At 40.3% G+C, this 22506-nt stretch overlaps 1 protein-coding gene across 1 annotated transcript in view; it reads right to left on the bottom strand.

Annotated features, from left to right (window-relative positions):
• Nucleotides 1–9884: 9884 nt before the first annotated feature.
• Nucleotides 9885–22506, bottom strand: part of LOC126106274 (activating transcription factor 3) — a 609251-nt gene continuing 596629 nt past the window's right edge. The window contains exons 5-7 of the mRNA XM_049912497.1: nt 19767–19874; nt 15754–15907; nt 9885–11062 (exon numbers count right to left, since the gene is read on the bottom strand). Of these exons, the coding sequence (XP_049768454.1) occupies nt 10833–11062; nt 15754–15907; nt 19767–19874 (492 nt within the window). The 3' untranslated portion in view covers nt 9885–10832. The remainder of the gene's footprint in view (nt 11063–15753; nt 15908–19766; nt 19875–22506) is intronic.

The following is a 22506-nucleotide window of genomic DNA, read 5'->3' as shown; positions in this document are numbered from 1 at the left end:
CTTGTATCTTTGAGATTAAATTACAACGTTTTTTAGTTCCTTTTCACTAAGATCCAAAAGGAGAGTATCGAGTCTGGGCATCTTTAATATTCTTAAAGTTCGGTGCCGAATATGAATTTTCCGAATCTGTTCCCAACGTCATTTTGGTGGCAAGATTTTTCACATGTTAGTCTGTTTCAGTAGCTTCAGGTGAGCTAAGTTTCTGAAAACTTAAATAATTAAGAATTATGTTGGATCCACTATGAGTGAAGTATGTCTGCCTGGTTTGTTAATTTTGTCAACCTGGAGCTACAGGTATCGATTTCTGTGATGAAGTTTCAAAATTTGTAGCGGAAAAAGTTAGGTGAAGAGTGTAAGTAGCATAATAAATACTTAGTTGCGTATCTGGATGAAAAAACATTAATGGCAATAGACGGCCATCCGAAATTAATTCGAAATGTATTCGCTGAATGCGAATAACTTGGCCTCGACAAGCGAAGGGTACGGCAATCAGTCGCAAGTGAAGTTCACCGCGTATCTAGATTTAGGTCACTGTGTGGCCATCTTCATTGCTATAAAACATGCAAGGAGCCAGTTGAAATAAGGTAATGTGCTTGCCTTATTAAATGTGCAGTTGCATAAGCCTTAAATGTATGTCAACCATAACATCTCGGTCAGATATCCAAGTTAACAAAATTTTTATTATTAAAACCATGCTACATACTAATCACTTAGGTATCTGAACAAAATGTTTTGCATTTTTTAAACTAGGTTCACTTGTAAAATGTGCAGAACTAATTGACCCCCCCCTCGCCTTGTACCACTGTAAGATATTAGTCACTATAGTTACAATAACTCTAAATTATGTACAAACGTTTTTAAAAAGTATAGAATAGTAAATAGAACGACAAAACATACGAATTGTAAAATAAAGTTAATACATGTCACGAGTGCATCATACATGTAAGGAGGGCACTGAAGATTGGTATCACATACATTGAAACTAGCTGTGTTTTAATTGTAAACAGTGCCCTGAGTGGGACTCAGCCTTCTACATGAATAGTCCAGTTGGGATTGTGAGTATATAGAAGTGGTTTTAATGTTTTAACTTACATTTTCCGGTATGTATTCTATGACTGACTTACATTAAAAGCTTATGAAGCTGAAAATTTAGTAAGGCAGGCATGTTACCTTATTGTGACTGGTTCTTTAGATGTTTCTAACACCGAAGATGGTCAAACAGTGGCCATAATCTAGATATGCAACAAAGGTCATTTGCGATTGATTGCTGTTCCCTTTACTAACTGAAACGAATACAGTCGCTAGGCACAACTGTTTCCCTATGGAATTGAGCCAGACAAAACTTGGTCTCAGCTGTGTTTGGTGCAGTTGTACCACCTACTGGTGACATGTGCCAGACTCGAACTCTGATTTCCCATTTATCATTAACCCTTAGGCTGTCCAGTATAGGGATGTATAGGGTGGAGATCAACAGGAGGTGCAAAATAGCCAAGCAGGGATTGCTAGAGGACAAATGTAAGGATGTAGGGGTGTATTTCACTAGGGGTAAGATAGATATTGCCTACAGGAACATTAAAGAGACCTTAGAAGGAAAGAAAATCACTTGTATGAATATCAAGAGCTCAGATCGAAAACCAGTTCTAAACAAAGAAGGGAAAGCAGAAAGGTGGAAGGAGTATATAGAGGGTCTATGAAAGCACCCAGTACTTGAGGGTAATATTATGGAAACAGAAGAGGATGAAGATGAAATGGGAGATAAGATACTGCGTGAAGAATTTGACAGAGCACTGAACGACCTTAGTCGAAACAAGGCCCCAGGAGTATGCAACTTTCCATTAGAACTACTGATAGCCTTGGGAGAGCCAGCCCTGCTAAAACTCTACCATCTGGTGAGCAAGTTGTATGAGACTGACGAAATACCCTCACTCAGACTTCAAGAAGAATGTAATAATTCCAATGCAAAAGAAAGTAGGTGTTGACATGTGTGAAAATTACCAAAGTATCATTTTAATAAGTCACAGCTGCAACATACTAACACGAATTCTTCAAAGACGAATGGAAAAATTGTTAGAAGGCGACTTTGGGGAAGATCAGTTTGGATTCCGTAGAAATGTTGGAACACGTGAGGTAATACTGAGCCTACGACTTACCTTAGAAGATAGACTAAGAAAAGGAAAACCTATGTTTCTAGCATTTGTAGACTTAGAGAAATCTTTTGACAATGTTGACTAGAATATTCTCTTTCAAATTCTGAAGGTGGCAGGGGCCAAACACCGGGAGCAAAAGGATATTTACAATTTGTACTGAAACTGGATGGCAGTTATAAGAGTCTAACTAAATCAGGTGATGCTGAGGGAATTAGATTCAGAAATGAGACACTTAAAAGAGTAGATGAGTTTTGCTATTTGGGGACCAAAATAACTATTGATGGTTGAAGTGGGGAGGATATAAAATGTAGACTGGCAATGGCAAGAAAAACGTTTATGAAGAAGAGAACTTTGTTAACATATGGATTTATGTGTCAGAAAGACTTTTCTAAAAGTATTTGTATGGAGTGTAGCCATGTATAGATATAAAACGTGGACTATAAATAGGTTAGACAAGAAGAGAATAGAAGCTTTTGAAATGGGTTTCTACAGAAGAATCTTGAAGATTGGATGGGTAGATCATGTAACTAATAAGGAGGTACTGAATAGTATTGGGGAGAAGAGGAATTTGTGGGACAACTTGTCTAGTAGAAGGTATCAGTTGGTAGGAAATGTTCCGAGGCATCAAGGGATCACCATTTTAGTATTGGAGTGCAGAGTGGAGGGTGAAAATCGGAGAGATGAATACACCAAGCAGATTCAGGAGGGTGCAGGGTGCAGTAGTTACATGGAAATGAAGAAGCTTGCACAGGATAGAGTAGCATGAGTGCTGCATCAAACAACTCTCTGGACTGGAGACCACAACAACAACACGGTTTACATATAAAGCTTAGGCCAGATCAGGAGGCGTGCACGGATAGCCTAATGGTTCAGGTGACCACTCACAACAAGCAGGAAATCCGGGTTGGAGTACCAGTGCAGCACAAGTTTCCTTATGTCATCAGTTGGCAAATTTACTGCAAAATGAAGTACTTATGACTAAGAAGAAGTTTATTTTGTGTTACTGATTAAAATGCATTTCACTTATTTGTCCCCTTTTATAAAGACTGTTTACGAAATATTTACCATTATATTTTGCTTACGCATCCACTTGTGTCCAAAAGTTGCTTCTCCTAAAAAAATTGGTTGATGTTTTTTATGGTCTCAAGGGTATCAAGAGGGCGGGACAAAGGAGTAAAAATTCCGCACGGGCGCCAAACTAGTCAACAATGCCGCTGATGTGAAAGCTTTTTTGCTGTCCCAGTTGTGAATGATGTGTGGAAAGATCCACAACTACTGACCCCTCTGCATGAGCTCGAATCTCTCTGACATTATCTTCATGGTCTTCTCAAGAAATATACATGTAAGTGAGCAATATACTAGAAAAGTAGACCCACGGAATTTTAATACACTATACTGTGATGGTGAATATCTGTCTCGTAGTGTCTACACTTGATGTTGGATGAGCATTTCTGTGATGGTGTCACGTTTACTAAAGAATCCTGTCACCAAATACGATTCTCTTCTTTGAATGAACTCTATTTCGAATTATGAATCGTATCTGTTAACCCGGCGTGACGTCGGGTATGTCATACCAGAGGTGTTTTGAAGTGCTGATTGTTGAACGTCATGGTTGCCACACAAATCTTGCTGTCTCAGTAGCTGGAGGTAAGGGAGAGTGGGGCAAGATGCAGTGTCAAGTTTATCACTGCACCAGCGTCAGAGGGAAATACACATGTGCAAACGTGGCTAGGGTACATCATACCTGACCTCGTACTCGGTGTTACATTTTTGAGCTTGCATCGATTTTATGAAATACAAAGTAATTTATAGTATTCTTTGATTTATTTTTAGATTTTATATTTCTCAGGATGTCTTATGAAGAAAAGGAACGTCGACTACAAGAACTTCTAGAAGCAGTTTTAGAAAATTGTTCAAATGCTATTTCCTGTGACTCCGAGAGCGAGGAAGAGATTGACAGAGTTTCTCAAGGAAGTGAAGAAAGTGATTCGGAGCAAGAGGGTATTTTGTATGATTCGGAAGAACCAAAATCTGCGATAGTGGCTTCTAGTTAGTCACCTGAAGTACATGGGATTTTATATACGTCCAAAGGTGGTACAAAATAGATGAAGGATTGTCCTAGGCAAAAAGTTCGTATTCATTCAGAGAATATTATTACCAGTTCTCCGGGCATAAAAGGTAATATCATTATGTTAATTAATGAAAGAAACTGCAATTTTTTTCGAATTTTGTATGAAAAACTGTTAAACTTCTGAAACCTGTGTTTCTTCTGAGAAAATGTAGGCACTTCATTATTTCAACCCCCCCCCCCCCCCCAAAAAAAAGGATTTACATCTTAAACATAGTGTTCTACTTACTCATCTTGTTTAATAGACATCATTATTAATATCCCAAGTAAAAAAATATTTAACACACTACTATAGTATCAAAAATTTGTCATCAGAATTTCAGGTATCTCATACCCACCCCATAGCTGGTGTAACAATTTCGCACCTCATTCACTCCGGGTTAAGAGTCCCAGCTGAAATGCAACACTCAAATATCCCTTTCAAATGTAGATTTTGTGAGCAATCCCCTTCACCAGTAAATTAAAGTTCCTGCAGATTCTTACAACAAATCTCAGTATGACATCTACATTTCCTACAATTGTATTTATTTTGGTATTTGACTTTAAAAATCATTCCATACACACAGTTACAAATATTTAGTGCTTGTGACTGTTTCCACTGATTAGTAACAGCAAAACAAAATAATAACACGACTTTCTGGCTATTTATGTGCATTACTGCGTTTGTTTTTATGTACCAATCCCTTCACCAAGTGTTGATCCTCTGGTGGACTTCCACTTGTAACTGGCATTGATTATTTTTAGAATGCCTTGCTCATATGTGACTCCATTCAAATGGGCCTGAGCGCTATGGGACTTAACATCTGAAGTCATCAGTCCCCTAGAACTTAGAACTACTTAAACCTACCTAACCTAAGGACACCACACACATCCATGCCCGAGGCAGGACTCAAACCTGCAACCGTAGCAGTTGCACGGTTCCGGACTGAAGTGCCTAGAACTTCTCGGCCACTGCGGCTGGCTGTGGCTCCATTTTTGATCAGAAGTGATATAAACAAGACTGTCCCATTTTTACATCATACAACATAAGTGAATATGACATCATGTGGACTGGTCTTCAGCAAAAACTGGATCGAGCTGGAAAAAAATTTGCTCAAATCCTACTGATTTCCTAGTGAAGGAGTCATCTTATTTATTACCCGACAAAAGGTTAAGCTTTAACTGTGAAAGTTTCAGATACTTCTTGAAAATAACTACATATTCAAGACGAAATCTAGATGGAAAAAGAAAAGAAAAACAAACCTTTCATCAGGACTATCCATCTGCCAACATCAATACTTTGGCAGTGTGTAAATACAGAATTAAATGAAGTAATTGTTGGAACATTTATGAAACAGCTGAAGCCTGCAACCTTCTGACTTCCATGTGTTATATCTCTTCTTCTCGTTCATGTTTACCCTGTTTTACTTATGGGCTCCACTGTACTCAAGTTTTGGTAATTTTGTTTTATTCAATTTTGTGGCCAGATCCCCTTCCTGTTGCGACATTCCATCTTCTATCTGTCACCAGAAGGGAAAAATAGTGCTAGAATACATTTTGTGTCAAGTAAAGAAATTGTAGTATCCACATACAGTTTTTCACTGTGAAGCTCAGATTTTTCATAGTGTCCTCATACATGTAAAATGTGTAACATTCAGCTCTGTGAATAAAAGTGGGATCTATTTCACAAACATGAATTATAACAGACAAAATATAGAGGTAAGAAATAGTTTTATTACATACAGTGTTTTAATTATAGAAAAAATACATGTGGTCCATTATTTTCCAGATAACTTTTAAAGCCCACAGCTTCCAGGTACTGAAGTACTTAATACAACACTGAGATAAAAGGAATGATTCTGCACTCTGACAAACCAAGCAGTAGGCAACAAACTATCAATTTTATGTATTTGTACAAAACACTTACTGTTACCATTCTATTACATATAAAAAGGTAATTTAGTAAAAGCTTGAAATTATACATTTTAGAATTAACTGCTAATAAGCAACTTGATAGATATTATATAAAACAGATTTTTGTGATTTTTATTTGTGTATAGTGTTATAAACATTTCTTTAATAAAACTTTTGATACTTGCTCTGCTGAAGTCTTGAGTTTCAACAATTTATTGTGTTACTGTATTACAATGCATACATATGCTGATGAAACAGTTTAAAACAAAGTTTGTGTTATACTATTCGAATGAATTCATAAGCAGATGAAAAAAATTAAGACAAGCAATAAACAATACTTCTTTGACATGTAAGGGAAAGGGTGCAATCTGCTTCACCTGAGCAATCTACTTTTATCTATGTTTATAAAATGTACACCTCAAGGTGTTACATTTTTTATGCTGTGTTGTCAGCATTGGAATTAATTATTTACTCATGATGTACTGACTTCAGATTAACTTGATTCTATTGTCAGAGTATATATTTTTATAATGTGCACAATTTCACATTACATATATTCGTAAAGCAGAGTGTTATTTAGTAAACAACCACATCCTTGGCAACAAGTTCACAGAATACAAAGAAACACTCACAGTGACATACCACACAAAGAAACTCAAAATATCTATAAATGGAATTACCAGCTGTTTGACATACCAGACATAGTTCTCATTTGGAATGGTTGAAGAAATGTATTTCACTCTGTTAATAATATTGAAGCTGTACATTTTTATGTCAATTTCTTGTTACAGATTCATTAAGATGATCGTCTTCAGAACTGTTTTGTTGTATATGCAAAAGTACACACCTTAATGAGTGACCTCTCTGGAAGTGACAATAATAACGTAAATTAAAATAATTTAAACTAATGTTCCAAGTAAAAAAAATCTCTTATTAGCACTGATTATATCACTTAACAGTTTGCCATTATTGAACCTCATAAAGTGAATGTAAATTGAAATTACAGCCAGTTACCAAGAAAGTAGTCTAGGCTGATGTAGAAAATTATTGTTGTTCTCATACCAACAATAACAAACAGTAGCAGTACTTTTATCTCAATCTTTCACTTCACTACATTATTAGGAACGAAGCTCATGAATGTGTGTACATTTCAAAGCATAAATTAATTTGCATCAGAACAGATATCAGAAAAGATGAGCTAAAGTTACTGCTACTAATGGCTTCTTATAACTTTCTTTGTCAAATTTGTTCAAGCAAACACGACAAGAATGTTGTTACAGAATGAATGGCAATGAGTGTTTTGAACACTAAAAATTATTCTCATATAACACAGCCTAACAAGAGGTAATCAGGTCAGACCTGTATTAATTTACCACTATCCATTGCAAAAATATTTGTTTACAATTAAGGCACTTCCATTTTGGAAAATTGTTGATCACACTAGAGGTAAAACAGATACCAAAAATGAAATATCAGCATTTATGGAAGAAAAGACCCCATCAAAACTAAATGGCATATAATGATTCAGCACACATGGAATAATAATGTTAATTTGAAGATATTCCTTTGGTAAGACTGAGGCTCTCATCCTCCAAAATACAAATGACACATCTTAGTTTAGGTATTTACAAAATATATTTGTGTCATTCCTAAACAATAAACATTCCGTTGCAAAAAAAGCTCTCTGATTAAATTTTTGGTGATACTTTTTGCTTTGAAAAATAGTACTTTGTGTACACTACAGTTATTGTCAGGTGTGAAGAAACTGAGGTGCAGCAGAAAAATGTTACTATTTCTCTGTACCAAATGTAGCAACAAGTTCAAAAAGGAGAGAAATTTACTGTTCTATTTGCTGTTATATTCTGTATAATTACAATAGTTGTTTTACCTTTATTAAAATGTTGTCTCCACTGTTGATTCATATAAACTGCAAAAAAAATTTACATTCACGGGTTTCGAATAGTCAGTGAAATAATGTATTGTTGTGTTCATGGATAGCCTCATATCATACAACTCAATCCGTGTTCTACAACTGCATATACTTTACCATCAGAAACCTAGTGTCCTCAAAAAATGATTCCTTAACTCCCTTTCCTATTTACATATGAGTTCAGCTTGGAAGAGCTTTTAAGGGTGGTACCATAGCATGTTTCTTTCAGAAATTAATTCTGCAGAAGAATGAAAAGCAGTTTACTACCCTTTTATAGCTACTAAACTAACGATATTAAATTAATTGTTGATCCAAAAAGCACGCCTAAGTGATGGAAGTATCCTAATGGAAAAGCCCGTTCTATATATTTAAATATGTGATACCAAGAATGAAATATACTTAATATATACTACAAAATCAATGTGTAGAGACTATAACACACCTGGAGTGCTTGGAACAGTATGAAATGCAATAACTGTTATTGTTTCTATAAATAGGTACAAGTATAGTCATAATTCTTGTTGCACACATTCAGTATGAGATGTGGCTATGTTTTTTTTCAGATTCTTTAGATTTAGCTGCATCCCCAATCCCCACACACATAATGCTCCACATATTTTGCAGGCAGTCCATATTTTAATATATGACTGGAGCAAAAGCTTCAATGAAACACAATTTTGAAACATATAAAAAACTGCCTTGTAACAGACAACCTGCTAAATTCAATATTTTGTGCAACCTAATTAACGAAGCAGTTGCTACAAGTGCACTAAGAGACACAAAATTGTACTATTAATACAAATACTTGTGGTTATTAATTTAAGATCTATATGACTCATTATTATACTAGTTTAAATGAAGAATAAATCACTCTTATAAAAATTACTTATGGTTCATTAAAACTTGTGCAAAAAAAATTATAAAAATAGAAGCTTAACGTCTGCATCCTATTTTCTAACATGAACTTTTATACTAAAATATAAACAGTTATTGTATACAAGCACAACACACAACTTCTTATAAAACACAATAAAAACAATAAGCATTTTTACAAACATTAACCTTAATCTCGTAAATAAAGGAACATAGGCTATGCACACTTACAATATAGTTTATTTATTTTACACATTTGTTCTGATACCATAAGGACATAAAACATGCTAAAATTGCTTGCAGCAATGGTTTTGAAAAAAAATACAAAGAACAACGTTGAATTATAGCTGCAATACAAATATATGAATAAAATTTTTATTCTTAATGCTCTAACAGAATATAAATTATCAAAGACTATTAATCACATGACGAACACACAAAATGTTGTGCAAGAAGAATGTAATTTTAGTAATTCAGTGACTTTCAGAAATGTGTTTACAGAAAAATAAACATTGAAAGTAGTGCAAAGGCCTGAAAAGTGAACACATAAAAGAAGTCTTAATCCCCTTTAAGGAAATTTGTAGCACCTAAGTTAAGCACCAGTTTCAACATACATCAAGATTATCACTGATGCTAACAAGCAGCAGCAATAACAATAAGAAATTAAAGAGTACAAAATATATAAATAACACTCCTTTTTTTCACGAAGAATGAGTATAAAATATGAAACTGTAACTGGAATTTCAACAGTGGCAAACAATGATCTCTCAGTTCACATCCCTTGTTTCTAAAGCATCTACAATGGGAAGACACCAATCAGTGACTGAGTGTATTTTATTTTACTTTTTTTCGAATAATGATGTTAATTGTCCTATTTGCGATGAGGGCATTGATCTTCATAAAGAGAAGCTAGACATTTCTAAACCTCAAATTCTCATATGGTCAGCTTTGGTGATATTCTTACAATTGACTCACAAAATATCATAGTGCTTTACACACACACACACACACACACACACACACACACACACACACACATTCCAGTTGCAGCAATTAGATTATCACACACACACACACATTCCAGTTACAGCAATTAGATTATCACAAGTGTCAAATGTTATATAAAAGGTACAAAAATGTTGTGAGTTAATATTTTGAAAATCATGGACAAGTTTAGTTTTTAATGTCCTTGATAACACATTGTTCTCTAATAAGCCATATTAGTACTTACTCACTTCTGCCACAGTGCAGTTTGAAAACTGACATTTCTGTTGTTCTGTGTACATGGACGATTCTTTATGGAACCTTGGTGATTACTTTTTCCTGAAATCTTAAAAGCAGAAATTTCTGAATTTTTCTCACAAATTTTTAGACACTGATAGCAATTATGTGCTTGCTCTGCAAAAATGGTAAAATTATAATCTGGTAAGGCACTTTGATGTATTGACTCTTTCTTGTAGGATATTTAGAATACCTGGGTTCTTCAGACAATTAAGGCAGCATTAACATACTTTGAGAAATTATGGATATAGTTCAAATTTTATTCTACTTTGCGTATTTTAGAATCATACATGAAGATAAAATAAATGAAAACAGTGGAACATGACTATTTTGGAAGCATGAGAGGTACACATGACTTTATAATTCAGGATGTATCCCAAACTGTTGTTTACATTGTTTGCTGAATGCACTGAACAATTTGTCATATGGAACTAAAGCCAGATATTTTACAAATAGGTTTTATGTACTTTGTAGACACCAGCACTGAAGCAATTTTTTATAGTGTACATCTTAAATCCAAGTTCTACAACAGATTAAGGTTACCACGGTCCTCGATTCTCATACGGAGCTCAGGGTCCCGTTAAGCCATGCAGCCACCATCAATACCGGCCCCCGGTGAGGGATAGCCACTGCTATAGTTGCACGATGATGGGTACTGCTGCTCCGGTTGGTGCTGGTGGTGCTGTTGGGCATGGTGGTTGTGGTGGTGGTGGTGGTGGTGCTGGTGGTAGGTGCTACTCGCAATGAACGCTTCGTAGGTCTGCGGCAGAGAGTCGCCATTTGTGCCAAAGTTGTCCCCGGACTGTGTACCTGCAGTGCAAGATAGTCCTTCAGTGACAAGACATTTCAGTATTAAGACACGAAGGAATTACAGACATTGTATGTGAGTGGCCACTGATCGAAATCGAGGGGGAAAGTTGAAAATTTGTGCCAGACCAGGATTCGAACCTCGGTCTCTTGTTCTGACCGACATGCAGACAGTGGGCGTTGCAACTGCACAGACTACCCTAGCATGCCTCCTGTCGCACCCTCTACAAGTGCTGCCTGTTCTTTCAGATATGTCCAAAAAAAGAGACCATTTTGGATCCAGCAACCATTACGAATTAAGACACAAAGGAATTACAGACAATGGCTGCGAGTGGGCACCGATTGGGTAGTGTGTCGATCAGCTGAGAGTTTGGGTCTGATGAGAAGCGTGCTAAAGCTAGTACGTGCAGTCGCAACGAACACTATGTGTAGGTGGCTTAGCGGTCAGAACGCCTGCCTAATAAGTAGGAGATCCAGACTCGAATCCTGATCTGGCACAAATTTTCGAATTTCCCCACTGGCTTCAATAAATCCCCACTCACAGCTGATGTCTGTCATTCCTATGTGTCTTAATCTGTAATGGTTTCTGCATCAAAAATGGTGTCTGTTGTTTGGGCTTGTCCGAAAGAACAGACATCACATACACTCCTGGAAATGGAAAAAAGACCCACCATACTTGCTCCGGACACTGCGAAAGGGCTGTACAAGCAATGATCACACGCACGGCACAGCGGACACACCAGGAACCGCGGTGTTGGCCGTCGAATGGCGCTAGCTGCGCAGCATTTGTGCACCGCCGCCGTCAGTGTCAGCCAGTTTGCCGTGGCATACGGAGCTCCATCGCAGTCTTTAACACTGGTAGCATGCCGCGACAGCGTGGACGTGAACCGTATGTGCAGTTGACGGACTTTGAGCGAGGGCGTATAGTGGGCATGCAGAAGGCCGGGTGGACGTACCGCCGAATTGCTCATCACGTGGGGCGTGAGGTCTCCACAGTACATCGATGTTGTCGCCAGTGGTCGGCGGAAGGTGCACGTGCCCGTCGACCTGGGACCGGACCGCAGCGACGCACGGATGCACGCCAAGACCGTAGGATCCTACGCAGTGCCGTAGGGGACCGCACCGCCACTTCCCAGCAAATTAGGGACACTGTTGCTCCTGGGGTATCGGCGAGGACCATTCGCAACCGTCTCCATGAAGCTGGGCTACGGTCCCGCACACCGTTAGGCCGTCTTCCGCTCACGCCCCAACATCGTGCAGCCCGCCTCCAGTGGTGTCGCGACAGGCGTGAATGGAGGGACGAATGGAGACGTGTCGTCTTCAGCGATGAGAGTCGCTTCTGCCTCGGTGCCAATGATGGTCGTATGCGTGTTTGGCGCCGTGCAGGTGAGCGCCACAATCAGGACTGCATACGACCGAGGCACACAGGGCCAACACCCAGCATCATGGTGTGGGGAGCGATCTCCTACACTGGCCGTACACCACTGGTGATCGTCGAGGGGACACTGAATAGTGCACGGTACATCCAAACCGTCATCGAACCCATCGTTCTACCATTCCTAGACCGGAAAGGGAACTTGCTGTTCCAACAGGACAATGCACGTCCGCATGTATCCCGTGCCACCCAACGTGCTCTAGAAGGTGTAAGTCAACTACCCTGGCCAGCAAGATCTCCGGATCTGTCCCCCATTGAGCATGTTTGGGACTGGATGAAGCGTCGTCTCACGCGGTCTGCACGTCCAGCACGAACGCTGGTCCAACTGAGGCGCCAGGTGGAAATGGCATGGCAAGCCGTTCCACAGGACTACATCCAGCATCTGTACGATCGTCTCCATGGGAGAATAGCAGCCTGCATTGCTGCGAAAGGTGGATATACACTGTACTAGTGCCGACATTGTGCATGCTCTGTTGCCTGTGTCTATGTGCCTGTGGTTCTGTCAGTGTGATCATGTGATGTATCTGACCCCAGGAATGTGTCAATAAAGTTTCCCCTTCCTGGGACAATGAATTCACGGTGTTCTTATTTCAATTTCCAGGAGTGTATATACATTTCAGAATGTACGGTCTACTAACTGGAATTTTCCAATAATAAAGGTACAGCTTAGAAAACTGGCCTCAAGATAGCACCTATGTCTACATGACATGTAAATAAAGTAATGAGAATGATAGCACTGTTCAGTCTGGCAATGCTAGAGACGGGGGAGAGGCAGGTGAACACGTGATACGTCACGAGTATGTAACTGTCTGCACTAGCGTCACATTCGTTGTCCGTAGAGCTTTCTTCAGTGGAGAATGTTTCGCTTGTTCATTCGGACAGTAAGTGACTTACATACCAAGCAATGTTGTGCGATCGTATTTTGTTTCGTACTCGGGCACACTACAGTGGAAACGTTCGCAAAACACTGGCAGGCCTATAGAGACAGCATTCTGCCGAGGGCCCCGGGGTTTCGGTGGTGCAGATCGTCGGCTGATAGTCACGACGGCTGGGGCAGAGTTGAATCTGGATTACACTAAACAGAAACCACATGTCAAAAGAATTGGGTGTCGCATCACGACTATGTGCCCTGTCAGTCAACATTTTCAATAATCCATTTTTTTGGCCATTAAGGACATTCCTGTGTGTCCTGAGCCAACTTATTCGCCCGACTTGAGTTCTTGTGACTCTTTTCTCTTTCCGCGATTGAAAACGCACTTCGAGGGAAGTCGCATTGGGGCACTCGATAACATCCAAATGGGTGTAACCGACGGGATGAAGGTAATTCCAGTATCCGGGTTCCAGCAGTGCTATGAGGAGTTGAAGAACAGTCTCCAGCGCTGTGTGGTTTCCTGAGACAAGTGCTTCGAAGCCGACAAAGCTTAATTGTAACGCTATTGGGATAAAACAGGTGAAAAAATCACTCCTGTTAATTTGTTTGCACATCTTTATTGTCTCGATGCTGTGTAATTCACGTTACGCAAATTACACGTACAATATTCATTCAGTATTTGAGAGCGAGACCAATTAGCGATTTAAACCAAACTTTACACACTATTTTAGAACGGTTTCATAACTTTATTTCCCTGACATCCCCAAAAAAATAAAGTAGGGAAAAAAGTTTATCACTTACGACAGTTCCACTACTCGTGCAGTAAAACTACATCATTTGCCATGACGTTTTAACTTATTAATTATTTACTACTAACTCCATTCGCAACACATTTCCAGACATTATTCACATATATCACTGAAAGTTCCCGCTGAAATGCATGAAAAACTAGCTTTTCTTAAAATGGAGAGCAAATTTCCTTGACTATAAACATCCCAGATAGGTTTTGAGTCTTTCATTAGAGTACCGGTAAATAACCTGAAACTAATAAAACCATCATAATCAGCGTTTTGTGTCTTCAACCGTAAAAGTTTTACAAGTGCAACAACAAATAATTAACAAGCTGTTTTAAACATTGGAGTTAAATTTTTTAAGAATCAGGAATAGGGGTAGGTTTACTTATAGTGCACTGTCAAGGTAGTAAGGGTATGTGTCACTAAATGAAGAGAAGTGACAAACAGACCTTCATGTAATGAAGGCATTTGTGAGAATGTATGTCTAGAGTTTAGCCGTGTGCGAAAGTCAATCACGAACTGTGGAAAAATCGTGAAAGATGAGAATCGAAGAATCTGAGATCATATGTTACAGGAGAAGGGAGAAAAATTAAGTGGACTGATTAGAGATGAGGAGGTCCTCCCTACAGTCGGCAAGGAGAGGGATGTGGGGTAACACCTGACTTACGATAAGCCGCTCCGGTTTGCGAGGAAATTTTCACACACGCGTCATATAAGGAGCAATCAAAAAGTTTCCATTGTGGCAGGATAAACGAGTAAGCAACGCAGCGCGACTGCGATGCAGGTATATAAGCACTGACATGTAAGCAAGGGATTATTGTGGCATTTGTGTCTTTCTGATGTTTGTGCAGTATATGCGGAAACGTGATCTATGGCGATATTATTACCAAATGCGTCCAAACAAGACCGATGTGAGATTTTTTCCTCGGTTGCGGGACAAATACCAGTAGACATCCACAAAAGAATGAAGACTGTGCACGGGGCAGCATATCTGTTCGAGACCACCACTGTGGAATGGTGCGCCAAGTTCGCAGTTCGACACGAGACGGAAGTCGATCGGTCGTTCATTGCAGACAAGTGGCAGGCACTGCCCTGGAGCCACAATATCTCCCCGTGCGATTATCGCGCTTTCAGTCCCTCGAAAACGGCCTCGAGGGGTCGACGATTTCTGATGGGAGATGACACACAGCACTGCCTCGCGCAACAGGACAAGGAGTTTCACCAAATGGGTATGTGCAACCTGGCGCATCGGTGCGATCATTCCTTCAATGTTTGTGGCGAAGTTGTCTGATTGGCATACCCATTCTGGATTGTACGCCCTTCGAACGGAACATTTTTGTTCGTCCCTGATATCATTTGGCCTTTGGCAAGACAAGCGGCTACGTGTTTTGACTGAGCCTTCCACTGGCCCTGATGGTGGGACATTTGTTAGTACTGGAGAGGGTAGTAGTGGGCAAAAATTGTTGGGTAAGACAGAGATTGGAGTATGACCGAGGATGCTGGGGCAAGTGCTGCTCTGGGATAGAGAGGTTGCCACAGGAGAGGAACTAGTCAGAAGATGTCCCAGCAGGGAGTCTCATTTTCAGTTGCTCACCTGTTGAGCCAGCCGTCGGCGGAGCACCCCCCGAGTTCTTGAGGCAGGTGGGCGTGTGCATGGACAGCATGTCGATCAGCCGGCGCCGCTGCGCCTCCAGGTCTTGAATCTGGCTCTTCAGGTCGTGGTTCTGCGTCTCCAGAATTTCGGACTCCTGCAGACAAAAACCGTGTGATGCTCTCACTGGGCTATACAGCTCAAAAAGCGCATGACGATACCTGCCGATTGTGTTCAGTCCAATTAAGGAGTGATAAAAGCTAGAACAATGTAGCAGCAAGTCCAGTTAAGAGTTTACACTTAAGCTACGAAGAAGTACGTGTACGTGTGTTTTTTGGTTGAAATTGGGACTTGTATACCTACAGTCGGCTTTCAGCCATGTCGTCATACTATTGTAGCGGGTGACATAATCCATTATCGAGATTTACCATCCTAATCATTCGGACGTTAAACATTATCTTTGGTACTTCTACTAACGAGCGATAATAGTGATTACGAACAATTCACGTGATATTGGAATTATTTATAAATATATTTTCCTTTCGGATATTAAATTCTTACCTGCCATACTACCGGTTTGAGGGATTGAGCCTCTGTTTGTGGGTTACAATGATGTTAACCAATAAATCCCAAGTTTTATTTCCTTGTCGTAGTCATTTATTTTATTTGTTGCAGCTTTCACGTTGTAATTTTTGCTAAATTGATTCTTCTGCTAAATTGATTCTTCCACTATACCAAGCCTGGCTAAAAAAGGGAAGCATCCAAAAGACACTTTGTGTACATATACACCAGCGGCATGTATGTAAACGATTAGAGTTGCAATGCTCTTGGAACCGCGCCACTGCTACGGTCGCAGGTTCGAATCCTGCCTCGGGCATGGATGTGTGTGATGTCCTTATGCGTAAGATAGGCAATATTATGGGCACTGTCAGGCGAGGAGCTCCGTGGTCCCGTGGTTAGCGTGAACAGCTGCGGAACGAGAAGTCCTTGGTTCAAATCTGCCCTCGACTGAAAATTTTGCTTTCTTTATTTTCGCAAAGTTATGATCTGTCCGTTCGTTCATTGACGTCTCTGTTCACTGTAATAAGTTTAGTGTCTGTGTTTTGCGGCACCGCAAAACCGTGTGATTAGTTGACGAAAAGACGTGCCTCTCCAATGGGAACCGAAAACATTTGATCGCAAGGTCATAGGTCAACCGATTCCTCCACAGGAAAACACGTCTGATATTTTGTATACGACACTGGTGTCAGCATGTGCGTCACATGACAGGAATATGTTGTCGACCCACCTAACTAGTACACTTGGCGAATGGGTGAAAAGTTTCTTCTACCTTGCCCGATTTAGGTTTTCTTGTGGATGTAATAATCACTCCAAAAAAAGTGATGAAAACATAAGAGTTCTTCACATAAACTGAAAATAAAAAGTTAAAATTTTCGGTCGAGGGAAGATTTGAACCAAGGACCTCTCGTTCAACAGCTGTTCACGCTAAGCACGGGACCACGGAGCTCCTCGCCTGACAGTGCCCATAATATTGCATATCTTGCGCATGGACGACCCAGTTTGTATACTTTGCTTATTTTTTCACAGTTCCATGCAACTTCTTCCTGTTTTCTCAATTGATCTGTGTTCAGTTTTTCAAGGCCTATCCACTGTGCCAACTTATAACTAAATCTGAGGGGGGTGCGATGGGGAGGTTCCCTTGTAAGCACACTGTTGTCCCTTCTTGTCTGTACCTATCATCGAAGGACAAGTAATGAACTGCCTGCACAGGAAAACATTCCGTGCCGTACCGCATCACTGGTCAGAGACTAGCAGCAGCCAGGCTTGGGAATTAGTGTCCCACGCGCAAGTTTCTGTTAACACTACGGTGCAAACAGCTGCCGTGACTGACAGGCGACGACTGTCGACCAATGGTGTTCCTTCGTGTCGAGCGATGAGCTGCGGTTCGGACCATCGATGGCGGTGACCTGGGGGAGAAGTCGCACTCTTCCACCGTTTTTCATGGACATCTCGCGGTCTCGTGTGTCGCCTCACATGCGACAGAATCGTCGTGCCATCCTCCAGCAGGACACTGGTCACCTACACGTGGCACACTTCTCTACGAACTGCTCGGCCAGCAGCAACGTCTCACCGAGCGAGGCGGCACAGTGGAGTCGCATTCGGGAGGACGACTGTTCAAAGCCACGTCTGGTCATCCACGATTTCCCTAAATCGCTTCAGGCAAATTCTGGGATGGTTCCTTTGAGAGGGCATGGCTGTCTTTCTTTCCCATCCTTCCCCAATCCAATGGGATTGATGTCCTCGGCGTTTGGTCCCTTCCACTAAATCGACCGACCGACCAGCAACGTCTCCAGATTTGTACCGAACAGAACAAGTGTGGGACCAGCTCGGACGTCAAATCCATTACAGTGCCGCTGTTCGGACTATCGAGGACCAGTTACAACAGTTGTGGGCCACTGTGACTCAGCAGAGGGTACAACAGTTCTATGACCCCGTTATCAACCGAATCAGTGGATTCATCCACGTCACAGGCAATGAAACGTCATAGAAATAGCAGGGCTGATACCGCCAAGTTATTGGCAAATTTAGCTTGATTTTCTAATCACTGAAATAACATCACATAACCTCTCAACCCACGAAGTTTCGTCTCCACCTCCTCCAACGCCAGCCCCCTTATGGACGGTTGGCCTTTTTTTGTCAGGGAATGTATTTCGTGGTCGTTTGTTGAGGTGGGAGATGGAGGATTAGGAGTCTACTATTGAATTTTTGCAAGAGTTGCGTGTAATCGGAGCTTTTGTATACAATAGCAGGGGTGACATCTTGGTTTAAAAATTGCTTAATAATCTTCATCACTTATTTTCAATGACTCCAAAAATAGTAATTGATGGCCAAATACAAAATTAAACGGAGCACAGCGAAGAAAACACAGGAGGGCAAAAACACCACTTTAATGTAGCAGCCTTGGTTTTAGTATAAGAGTATCCAATACGTGGTTTGTTTATTGTATTGCTCAGTACTGTGTATCAGGTGTTGTATCACTATTATATGACTACCTATTATCCATTACTTAATGTCGTGTGGAAGAGCTGTGAATTATTTGCTTACTGATGATGATCATAATGTATCACTGCAATGATCATATTTTAATAACATATTATGGATTTGTAATTAAAGATGTGAAATTTACAAACACTACTGTGATTTTGTAGTAGAGTTATTTTTATACAAAATTAAGGAATAGGAAGTCCTTAAAATAAACACTGTCTAACGCTATGACGAATTATTAAAACTGTAGATGGCTTAATAGATAATAATGTTTAACATGGTTCATAAGATAGTTCCAGGTACCAAATGAATCAACTTTAGAACCAAGCCTCTGTAAATGCTAGTTATTTAAATAATGAAGCACCTAAGCACGAATTAGTATATTTGCAAAGTAATTGTTGAAAATTAATATTTCACAAAATTTTGCAAATAATTTTGCATGTTAAAAATCTGACTGAGTTAAATATTTTACTTTTTATTGTAAAACATACTATTATGATAATGTGTAGTTTTTAACTGCAGACATTACTAATGTAAGAGAATCAAGAAGCTATTTTTCATGAGAGACTGTTATGTTTTTAGATTTATCTTGTATTTGGTGGAAGATTGAAGTTGATATTATCAGCAAAATTGAATCAATGGTTGCACAGAACTGTGTATTTGTCCTTTACATATGAAGGGAATGAATTGGAAGAACATATGCAGATATTGCCAAGTAATGATTTACGATGAACAACCCTATATCTGTTGTTATTATTACACCGTACATAAACATCATTGTTAGTTTTACTCTATGTTCGATTAAATGTTAACATGTGGTGTCTACAGCAACTCTAGTAACAGAATTTCTCCTGCCTACAGACAAAGAATTTTCAGCAGTATTATTCTTGTACATATGTTGTTTCGACCTCATTTCTGGTGCCATGTTTGCGCACGTGTTTCGGCGTGAATCAGTATGTATCCGAGCTTACCTGTACTAGATTCACGGTCCTCTCCCTCTTCTTCAGCCTACACTTCGTCGCAGCGATTTTGTTTCGTTCTCTTCGCCTTCTTCGCCTTTCTTCGTCTTCGGGCGTCAGCTGCAAAGTTTGAAAATTCATATGAGACTGCTGGAAACAATTTTAAAACTATTTTCTCGCTAGAACCGAATTCTGTGTGAAGCTGAAACATTTAAAAGTTACTGCGCATTTCCAAAACATTGATCCGATTTCACAGCATCTTATGTGCAACATAAATGAGAATAGAAACGTGTGGTAGCAACTAAAAGTTTGGCTTGGCAGCAGTTGTACGTTGCTGGTCGTGTGGTTGTCTGCCTGGTGCAGCCGACACCGGTTTAGTGCCGAAATGACACAAGCGGCTGTCTTGGGCAAGAAGTTGAGAGGAGTGCCGCAGCCATCAAAGAGCAAAATCTGTGTATAGCCTGTATCATAATTTGAAGCGAAAACTGGCAGAGGTGGCTGTATATAATAGCAGAAGGGAAAAATTACCCAACAACGATCCGGAAACAAGCCGTTTGTGGGATGTTTGCGAATGTGTTGTTACAAGCCACTAATAAAGTCAGTAAAAAAAAAAAAAAAAATCCAAAATATGTAAATGTATTTGAGACCTAAACTTTTCGATTACGCCGTCGCCTAATTGCGCTCAAATTTTACCAAGGCTACCTTCCACATCTACATCTATATTTATACTCCGCAAGCCACCAAACGGTGTGTGGCGGAGGGCATTTTAGGCACCACTGTCATTACCTCCCTTTCCTGTTCCAGTCGCGTACGGTTCGCGGGAAGAACGACTGCCGGAAAGCCTCCGTGCGCGCTCGAATCTCTGTAATTTTACATTCGTGATCTCCTCGGGGAGCAATATATTCGATACCTCATCCAGAAACGCATCCTCTCGAAACCTGGACAGCAAGCTACACCGCGATGCAGAGCGCCTCTCTTGAAGAGTCTGCCACTCGAGTTTGCTAAACATCTCCGTAACGCTATCACGCTTACCAAATAACCCTGTGACGAAACGCGCCGCTCTTCTTTGGATCTTCTCTATCTCCTCTGTCAATCCGACCTGGTACGGATCCCACACTGATGAGCAATACTCAAGTATAGGTCCAACGAGTGTTTTGTAAGCCACCTCCTTTGTTGATGGACTACATTTTCTAAGGACTCTCCCAATAAATCTCAACCTGGTACCCGCCTTACCAACAATTAATTTTATATGATCATTCCACTTCAAATCGTTCCACACGCATACTCCCAGATATTTTACAGAAGTAACTGCTACCAGTGTTTGTTCCGCTATCATATAACCATACAATAAAGGATCCTTCTTTCTATGTATTCGCAATACATTACATTTGTCTATGTTAAGGGTCAGTTGCCACTCCCTGCACCAAGTGCCTATCCGCTGCAGATCTTCCTGCATTTCGCTACAATTTTCTAATGGTGCAACTTCTCTGTATACTACAGCATCATCCGCGAAAAGCCGCATGGAACTTCCGACACTATCTACTAGGTCATTTATATATATTGTGAAAAGCAATGGTCCCATAACACTCCCCTGTGGCACGCCAGAGGTTACTTCAACGTCTGCAGACGTCTCTCCATTGAGAACAACATGCTGTGTTCTGTTCGCTAAAAACTCTTCAATCGAGCCACATAGCTGGTCTTATATTCCGTAGGCTCTTGCTTTGTTTATCAGGCGACAGTGCGGAACTGTATCGAACGCCATCCGGAAGTCAAGGAAAATGGCATCTACCTGGGAGCCTGTATCTAATATTTTCTGGGTCTCATGAACAAATAAAGCGAGTTGGGTCTCACACGATCGCTGTTTCTGGAATCCATCTTGATTCCTACAGAGTAGATTCTAGGTTTCCAGAAAAGACATGATACGCGAGCAAAAAACATGTTCTAAAATTCTACAATAGATCGATGTCAGAGATATAGGCCTATAGTTTTGCGCATTTGCTCGACGACCCTTCATGGAAACTGGAACTATCTGTGCTCTTTTCCAATCATTTGGAACATTCCGTTCCTCTAGAGACTTGCGGTACACGGCTGTTAGAAGGGGGGGCAAGTTCTTTCGGGTACTCTGTGTAGAATCGAATTGGTATCCCGTCAGGTGCAGTGGACTTTCCTCTGTTGAGTGATTGCAGTTTCTTTTCGATTCCTTGGACACTTATTTCGACGTCAGTCATTTTTTGGTTCGTGCGAGGCTTTAGAGAAGGAACTGCAGTGTGGTCTTCCGCTGTGAAACAGCTTTGGATAAAGGTGTTTAGTATTTCAGCTTTACGCGTGTCATCCTCTGTTTCAATGCCATTATCATCCAAGAGTGTCTGGATATGTTGTTTCGATCCACTTACTGGTTTAACGTAAGACCAGAACTTCCTAGGATTTTCTGTCAAGTCGGTACATAGCATTTTTTTCGAATTCACTGAATGCTTCACGCATAGTCCTGCTTACGCTAACTTTGACATCGTTTAGCTTCTGTTTGTCTGAAAGGTTTTGGCTGCGTTTAAGTTTGCAGTGAAGCTCCCTTTGCTTTCGCAGTAGGTTCCTAACTTTGTTGTTGAACCACGGTGGGTTTTTCCCGTCCCTCACAGTTTTATTCGGCACGTACCTGTCTAAAACGCATTTTACGACTGCCTTGAACTTTTTCCATAAACACTGAACATTGTTAGTGTCGGAACAGAAATTTTCGTTTTGATCTGTTAGGTAGTCT

This window comes from Schistocerca cancellata, chromosome 10, assembly GCF_023864275.1.
Source record: "Schistocerca cancellata isolate TAMUIC-IGC-003103 chromosome 10, iqSchCanc2.1, whole genome shotgun sequence".
Lineage (NCBI taxonomy): Eukaryota > Metazoa > Arthropoda > Insecta > Orthoptera > Acrididae > Schistocerca > Schistocerca cancellata.
The sequence above is the reverse complement of the archived record's forward strand: the minus strand, read 5'-3'. Positions and strand labels throughout refer to the sequence as shown.